Genomic DNA, 9,093 nt, shown 5'->3' with positions numbered 1-9,093 from the left:
TTGACTTGGGACTTGACTCGGACTTGAGGACAAAGACTTGGGACTTGACTCGGACTTGCAAAACAATGACTTGGTCCCACCTCTGGCTCATGTGTAAAATGCTAGATGAGCTAGTGTCTGTCTGAATCAAGCTAACAGAGAATGAAGCAAACAGCAGTAAAGACAGCAGTGTCCATCACTGTCCATACTCACCTGCCAGTGAACTATAATGCTCCAGATGAGCCCAAGAATCAGTTTGTGGTTTCCATCAACGATGTCAGCCGCTCCAATGTTTACCAGATCAACCTTGATGGAGACCAAAAGGAAACAAACTTTTATCTTGTAAAAACAAAAGTTAAAACACAGAGGTTGGAAGATTTAAAGGGTTTGAAAAGATGAAAATCTGTGAAACACGCTTGCGTATTGCATACTTCACATTACCTTACATGATGTAGATGTGTTCTCTACAACCTGATGCTGGCAGGCTGCTGGTAGAATAAACTCTACAGGTTTACCAAAAGGTCTATGACCTTGATATTTCATGTGGGTCACCTGCGTGTCCCATACAGGTATGATCATTTTTCATTAGTAGACAGCCGAATCCACCATAAAGGGCAGTTGGGACTAAGAACAATTGGAAAGGAGGACAGTTCCGTTTGAGGACAGTTGGAACTAAGGGCAGTTGAGATTTAGGGCCTTGGGACTAAGAATAGTTAGGAATAAGAGTAGTTGCGGCTAGGATCCTTTGGAACTTGGCTTTTGGGACTGAGAGCCATTGGGACCAAGGAAAGTGTGAACTAAGGGCCGTTGGGACTAAGGGTCATTTGGACTACAGGCCGTTGGGACTAAGGGTCATTGGGACTAGGGGCTGTTGGGACTAAGGGTCATTGGGTCTAGGGGCTGTTGGGACTAAGGGTACTTGGGACTAGGGGCTGTTGGGGCTAAGGGTCATTGGGACTAGTGGCCGTTGGGTTTAAGGGTCATTGGGACTAGAGGCCGTTGGGACTAAGGGTCATTGGGACTAGAGGCCGTTGGGACTAAGGGTCATTGGGACTAGGGGCTGTTGGGACTAAGGGTACTTGGGACTAGGGGCTGTTGGGACTAAGGGCCGTTGGGTTTAAGGGTCATTGGGACTAGGGGCCGTTAGGACTAGGGGCCGTTGGGTTTAAGGGTCATTGGGACTAGGGGTCGTTGGGACTAAGGGTCATTGGGACTAAGGGCCGTTGGGACTAGGGGCCGTTGGGACTAGGGGCTGTTGGGACTAAGCACAGTTTTTACCAAGGCTTTAATTGTTCAGGCGTTTTTGATACAGTTCGGAACTCCCTGGTCTTTCCTGGAGCCACCTGGCTGGCGTTCAAGTAGACCGAAGTCACAACTTTTATTCTGAAGCACACAGCAACTGGTCTGTCCTTTTGTTTTGACTTTTCTTAGCCGATCTGAACTTGTTCCTCATCAGTAAAAACAGCAGGTAAAAGCAGAGAATCTGAAGGTGTTTCTGTTCATACGAGGTGATGTAAAAGCTGCACAGCAGTGTGATGGCGACATCAAACACCAGAAACATAACTCTCTCTGAATTCATCTCGTCTGGTCTTTATCTGAGTAACTTCTATGAACTCCAGGAGTGAAAGTCATCTTTAGGAGGAGCAGATGAGGTTGGCCATCACTCACATTGTTCTTCTGCAGGATGTGCAGCGCTCGGTTGACATTGTTCAGTGAGTGGACACGTGTGACTCCTTTCTCCAACTTCACCTACAAACATAGAAAACACTTTGGATCAACAAACACAATCTAAAACTCTCCAGAGTCCACTTCAGACACTCATGTATGTTCATCCTCATACCAGCTGATGTCCTGTCAGCTCCTCCAGCAGTTCCAGCAGCAGTCGTCCATCACACAGCTCTGAGAACAAGTCTTCTACTGGAGCTTTTCCTGTCTGCAGGGACACAAACAAAACACAGTTCTGACATTGATGAGAAAATTTCATGTGGAATGAATCAGAGATTGAAGAATACGATGTTATTGGTCTGTCTGAGTGGAGATTCTTTTCTTACAGAGACTGGATACCTCAGTAGCTCAGACTCCTTTAAATCTTTCCTGACCAAACTCAATTCATTCAACTCCGATCCAAACCCTGTCCAGGTACTGCTACGGCAGCATCCAGGGACTTTAACTTTCCTCACCCCCCTGACAGGGTTATATGTGGCTATTGCTTCTTAAGAAGTTGATGGACTCAGCACACAGCCAGGCGGTGCACCAGTATTCAGGAACAGACACAACACTTCAGGTCTGTGGCAGATACAGTCTTAGTCCAGAAGACCCAAGTCACTGAGCTTACCGGAAACCACTTAGAAAAGTCCTAGTGTATTGTTTCTGGACAAATACCATTGTCAATGATTTGAATATTGGAGGTTTGAACAGAAGTTCTAAAAAACTTGACACATTGACCAGAAAGCACCTTTATGAAGAACTGTTCCCGTCTGAGATTAGCAGTCCTGAGGACTCACCTTAGCCAGCTGTGAGTTGACCCATTTGGTGAAAGTTTTCTTTTGAACATCTTCTCTTTCATCTGAAAACATAAATCAATCGATTAGAAGCTGCTCAGCTCTCCAGTGGGTCGTCCTGCTCATGGTTTTTAGCAGTTGGTATCTGTTTATGGAAGGTTTAGTAGTCCTGCTCACTTCATCCCATCGTCACACTTTAGTTTCTTGACATCTGAGGTTTCTGGGAGCCACCATCAGAGTGTGAATGAGTGGCTGTTTGAGCTCTCTAAAACAGTTGTATGCACCATAGTAGTATTTACCCCGTTGACCCCCGAAGATGCAGCGTAAAAGCAAAGAGGCAGACATTCGACCCCTTGAAGAGGGCAGTCTTGATAATGTCATTTCTGGTCTTTAACATTTTTAGATCATCTTCTTTCATCTAACACCAAACTCATAGGAAAAAAAATCTTTGAGGCTGTAATAAGTATTACTACCTATGCCAGAGTCATTTAGGAGCCCAAGCTTTAACTGTAGTTCAAATATAAATGTTAGAGCTTTAAGCTTAGAAACTAATAATTACAACAGTCCGCAGATTCCAATCAGTTCAGTATCATTGCCTGTAAACATGATTACATAAATCCAAACCCGTCAATCACAGATTCAGTATGTGGTAATAACACACATTTCATTAAAACTATTTATGAATGAATCCCCAAAACATCATGTTAGCATGTAGCATTTAAGCTAATACATAAAATACCTAAAACAACTTCCTAAATCCTCCAATCAAAGTCTGATAGACCTATCAGAAAAGCAATCAGGCCGTGCTCCAGAGTGGTAACCTGTTTGGGTTTGAACCCCACCTTCAACCAACACTTGCTAATATAGGCTCCAGCAACCCTGAAAGTTTTCATAGAGGAATTGATGAAAAGGAAACAAACATCATGGTTTGAATGGCAGCTTAGGATCTGATTTCAGGTTTGTTTCACTTGATAAATTAAAATTCACACACATAGAACAGCCTGTAGTGAAATGTACTGTTGGACGGTCCAGCAAAGTACAAGGTCTGAATCTAGAAAACCAGTCAAGTCTAAAACCAGACCTGACAGTTTTTTGGTCAAATGTGAATTCTAGCTGAAGAAGCTGCTCAACAGTCTACAGAGGGCCCTTATTATCAGACTGTCTCTACCATGCTTTCTGCTGACATCAATTAAAAATAAAATCTTTCAGTTTGAGGTCCAAGAACAATCAACACAGTGGTCGCATACATTTAGGGACAAACCCCATTTGTGTAGTTAGAACCAAAAACAGATCTTGTCCTGGGTTAGGGTTAGGGTGGAGGACCAGGAGAGTCTGAAAAAGTCATGAACCATTTTTAATGTATATAAAAGTTATTAGTAAATGGTGTATACTTGTGTAGTACTTTTCTACCTTCCTCCAAATCCAACAGAGCTTCATAGTCATAGTCACACACTGATGGTGGCTTCAAGGGCTGCATGATTAGTCAACCAATCAACGACTAATCCACTATTAAAATAGTCGACTAATTTAATAGTGGATTAGTCGTTACTTTATGTTATATGGAGTTAGAGTTTAGTAAAGTTGAAAGTTATGATGACATTCTGCAGCTTTATGGACTATTTTGGTGTTTATGAAGGTTTTTTTAGGCCGTTTTGGAGTTTAATTAATAGGCTTTTTTAGGCTAATTTGGCATTTAGCTAATATTTTTATCTGGCTATTAGCTTGAGTGTTTTTAGCTTCAGCATTTTTAGCTATCAATTTCAGCATCTTCAGCGGCAGAATTCAGCTTACAGCATTGCTAGCATCATGACAGCTAATGCTAGATATCCAGTTTTGAGTCAAAGCTAATGATGGTCACGATGTGTGTTTTACATCCAGCTTGTACATGACCCGATTCCTCAACTGAAAAAAATAATCGGGGATTAGACTCTTAAAATGATTGTTTGTGGCCGCACCAGTGGCTTCACTGCTGGACACTGGCTCCAACTTTCCAGAGACAAAGTCAGTGTCAGACACTTCCACACATGGGCGGGAATTGAACCTGCAATCTTCTGATCAAACTACTTTGCTGGACTGTTTTGCCTGTACGTTTATTTATCGTAGAGGCTGTAAAGCAGAAACCGATTTCTGGTTGGCCGGCTTCTGCAGGTGTCCTCCGACAGCTGCACAGGCCAGGACAGCATGACAGATGCATGCTGGAGTCTGAACATTTCACAGCAATTATTGTCACTTTGAAGCATGTTAGGATTGGGTGTGGGCCTATCTCCACCTGTTCCAGATTAAGGTGTGGATTAACCGTTCTAAATGCAGATTAACCCACAAACACATGGTTATCTGGAAGACCTCTGCTCTCAGTCTGATCAGGACAAACTCAAACTTTCCATGCTGATCATCTCTCAGATTAATCAATCTCCTGGACCTTCAGGGAGGGGTCAGTTTTCCTGGAGAGGTGGAAGCTGGAATTTTACAGAGGATCTCTGTAAATCCTGGATCTTTGCTGACCTCTCATTGTCCAACAGAATGTGACAAACTTCTTCAAATCGGCTCTTCTGAGCCACACAGTTCACATTTGAATTTACTCGTATCCAATCCTGATACAACCATTTAGATGGAAACCTGAGCAACTGTGAATAGTTTAGATCAGAGATTCTGAAGAACTCTCTACAACTGAGAATAATATCAAACACAAGAAGACCTCCTCAGGAACCAAATGATCAAATGGAACTGAATCGGTGAGAACCGTCATCAAACCCAGAAGGACCAGAACCATTGACTGTAAAATAATGGACAGATCGAGCACTGAGGTCCCCCATTGGAAATGCATTACTTCCTCTCCTCACGAAAGTAGGCCGCCGCTTTCACCGTCACTTCCTGAAATGGATATCGCCATTTGGAACCCAACTTCAGCGATTGGTCTGAGTCATAGCTGAGTCATGGAATCTACAGGAAGTACTGTCACCAATCAGGAGTGAGTTTGTTGCAACCGTCTACCTCTTTCCACGCCTCGACCACGAGACCGCGGATGTAAACAGCTTCTACTTTAATAACGGGAGAATTGTACAAGTCATTGTTGAAGCCTTTGAGGGAGAACCATTCCAACATTTGATTCTGTCAGCGGTCCTTTGGGATTTACTTACATTTATTCCTTTTTGTCGAGATAAAAGGAGCATTTGGGTGACGCCGCTGGAGAACTGCGCGTGCCGCAGCTGCAGCTGCAGCTTGTCTCTTTACATGCGCTGCCACGTTACAGTCTGATCAGATGCACGTGATAAGCGCGTTCAGCTGTATTTAAAATAAATAACCATCCTAACAAGTGAACAGCTGGATCTTTTTTCTGTTTGAAAATACGAGTGAAAAGTGAAAAATGAACATTAAACAAACAAAAAGTCCAAAGCACATAACCTCAGAGTGAAATCTATTTCTCCAGAGTAAATCCTCATCTAAAAATGTCGACAGCATGCTCCTCTTGTTGTTTTAAACTGCTGCATCGGTACATTCCATTGAGGAAAACAACAGTAGGACAATGATTGGTACATTGTTGAATTGTAAAGTAGGTGTTAAAAGGTCTTCACGGACCCATTGATGAAGTCTGCTCCCATTGGCTACCCGTCATCTGTCAATCAAACCCCCCAGACGGTCGACGTCAGACCCACAAACGCTTATTGAGCCATCTGATTGGTCAATTTATAACTCTAATAACTTGTGATAAAGGAAAAAAATCTTTTAAAAAAATTAGGATTAGAAAAAAATAAGTTAATCAGAAAGCAGCAGAGGAAGAATGATTATTCTGACATATAAAATGACTGAGAAATAACTGTCTGTTTCTCAATGTAAGTCAATGGGACTTTGGCCTTTTTGCAACCCAGTGGTACTTCCTATATGGAACATGGAAGGAGGGGGGGTTGATCAGTCCAGTTATTCTTTTATACAGTCTATGACCAGAACATGGAAACACGACGGACCAGAATCCCGGGAAAAAAGGTTGACCCGAGCCCAGACACATGTTGTACCAGAACCCAGACACTGAAAACAGGTCCAGCTCTCATTCTTGGCAGCTGCCCAGACCTCCTCTGCTCCCTGCTCTCTCTGTGGAGGAGTGACTCCTCTCTGATTTGTCTGATCTTCACCTCCTGCTTCTGGGAGACCACAGACCCTACAGGAGGATTGTGTTAATCTGCAGCAGGAGATCGTGGTGACGAGGAGAACCTCGACGACTCGGACCTTTTGTGATTGACAGAACAGAGAACCGGAACTGCAGATGTTCCTCCTGCAGTATTGACATGAGGAGTTCTCTAAAAATAAACCGATCACAGAGGAAGTCTGGACTCTGATTGATCGGAACAAACGATAAACTATCCTGACCATCATTATCTGACCAGGATCACACACACTGAAGAGACTGTGTGTACATGTGTGTGTAAACACATACACACACTGAAGGGACCGTGATCATGTGTTTGTGTGTTCATGTAAACCACAATCAGACGGATCTGTGTAACAGGAAGAGGAAATGAGCACAGTTGCTTCTTCTGAGGATGACCAGATAAGAGGGGTGTGCACAGTGGTATGGGTGTCCCACAGGAATGAAGCTGAGCGGTGGGAAGAACCAACCCCCCCCCCCATGTCCATGGACAAGAGCAAACACACAAACTGTCTGCAGAATTCAGTGAAGAAAAAGGTTTAGATCTGAAAGAAACGTGGAGGATATCTGTGATCCTGAACCTCAAAGCGACCCTGAGCCTCAGAGCGATCTGTGATCCTGAACCTCAGAGCGATCTGTGATCCTGAACCTCAAAGCAATCTGTGATCCTGTACCTCTGAGCGATCTGTGATCCTGAACCTCAGAGCGATCTGTGATCCTAAACCTCAGAGCGATCTGTGATCCTGAACCTCAGAGCGATCTGTGATCCTATACCTCAGAGCGATCTGTGATCCTGAACCTCTGAGCGATCTGTGATCCTGAACCTCAGAGCGATCTGTGATCCTGAACCTCAGAGCGATCTGTGATCCTAAACCTCAGAGCGATCTGTGATCCTAAACCTCTGAGCGATCTGTGATCCTGAACCTCAGAGCGATCTGTGATCCTGAACCTCAGAGTGATCTGTGATCCTATACCTCAGAGCGATCTGTGATCCTGAACCTCAGAGCGATCTGTGATCCTGAACCTCAGAGCGATCTGTGATCCTCAGAGCAATCTGTGATCCTGAACCTCAGAGCGATCTGCGATCCTGAATCTTAGAGCGATCTGTGATCCTGATCCTCAGAGCGATCTGTGATCCTGAACCTCAGAGCGATCTGTGATCCTGAACCTCAGAGCGATCTGTGATCCTGAACCTCAGAGCAGCTGGAGATCAGTCAAACACACCAAGAATAGCTGCAGTCTATAGAGGGGCTGGGATTAAAAACATTGTACTATGATCAAAGTGAATCCTGGATTCTGATTGGCTGTGACGGATACCTATAGATATACAGCCTGAACGGTCCGTATAAATGCCAATTGGTAACCGTAGTAACAGAAACTACTCATTCGTGTTATGAAACATTTTGTTATTAATAAATGACAGAAATGGTTTGATGATCCATATCTGATGATCAGAGATAATAATGGATCAAAGTGATCCAGGAAATGACTGGTGGACTTGTGTGGAACAAACGTTTGCTTCATCATGAGGACACAAACAGAAACAGGAGAACCTGAAAGGATGCTGTGGATCACACGTACGGAACGTGTAACACTAGAACACAAACACATCTATGCAGGCAGAGCCAGACACACTGATCAATACTTGAACATCTTCATCATCAGGACACAAACAAGCAGAATCATGAGAACCTGAAAGGATGCGGTAGATCACTGAACATGGAGTTATAACACTAGAACCATACATTCTAACATGAGAACACAGATCTTTAACATAACTTTTGTAGGCAGAGCCAGACACACTGATCAATACTTGAACATCTTCATCATCAATACATCAGTTTAGCAGCAAATGGTTGAAACAAAAATTCAGACAAATATTAATCAAACTGGAGAATCAGTAAAGAAATGATTTCTGAAAAGAAGCTTCTTCAGCCAGCAAAGCATGATGGGAATGAAGGTCAATTATCTGCTGCACAACAGCTTTTATTATTATTCTTTCAAAATAAAAGTCTGACTCAGGTATAGTTCAGACAACATTCCTCTGTTGCTCTAACCCAGAGGTCGGCAACCCAAAATGTTGAAAGAGCCCCTTTGGACCAATACAACTAAAAACAAATATGTCTGGAGCCGCATAAATTCAGTCGCTTTATAGAAATCTTACAATGAGAATAACACATGGAGAATGTGTCGATTAATCACGTCTGTGATTAAACGATTATTTCTCCTGCTGCGTGTCCTCGCGTCATGTAAACCTCAATTTTGGTCTCATGACAAGTTAGAGTGGAATTGCAGCGTCAAGCTACCTGACAAAGGCTGAATAGCCTCATACTAAACATATGAGCTTTTATTTTGACATCCCTCAATGACACGAGAGGGGGTCATCATCAGTCTCTCCCTCATTCTCACTCCAGGAGCAGGAAGAATTCAAACATAACAGGACAAAATCATAAATGCCAACAAATGTTCAAC

The 9,093-nt window shown here is 43.3% G+C and overlaps 1 protein-coding gene across 7 annotated transcripts in view; it reads right to left on the bottom strand.

Annotated features, from left to right (window-relative positions):
• dmd (dystrophin) overlaps positions 1-9,093 on the bottom strand; it is a 94,669-nt gene that overhangs the window by 78,781 nt on the left and 6,795 nt on the right. For all 7 annotated transcript variants that reach the window (XM_024263140.2, XM_024263145.2, XM_024263142.2 and 4 more), the window contains exons 2-5: positions 2,484-2,545; positions 1,820-1,912; positions 1,648-1,728; positions 193-285 (exon numbers count right to left, since the gene is read on the bottom strand). In XM_024263140.2, the coding sequence (XP_024118908.1) occupies positions 193-285; positions 1,648-1,728; positions 1,820-1,912; positions 2,484-2,545 (329 nt within the window). The remainder of the gene's footprint in view (positions 1-192; positions 286-1,647; positions 1,729-1,819; positions 1,913-2,483; positions 2,546-9,093) is intronic.

The sequence above is a fragment of the Oryzias melastigma genome, linkage group LG2, assembly GCF_002922805.2.
Source record: "Oryzias melastigma strain HK-1 linkage group LG2, ASM292280v2, whole genome shotgun sequence".
NCBI classification, from domain to species: Eukaryota; Metazoa; Chordata; class Actinopteri; order Beloniformes; family Adrianichthyidae; genus Oryzias; species Oryzias melastigma.
This window is presented reverse-complemented; position numbering and strand designations above follow the sequence as displayed.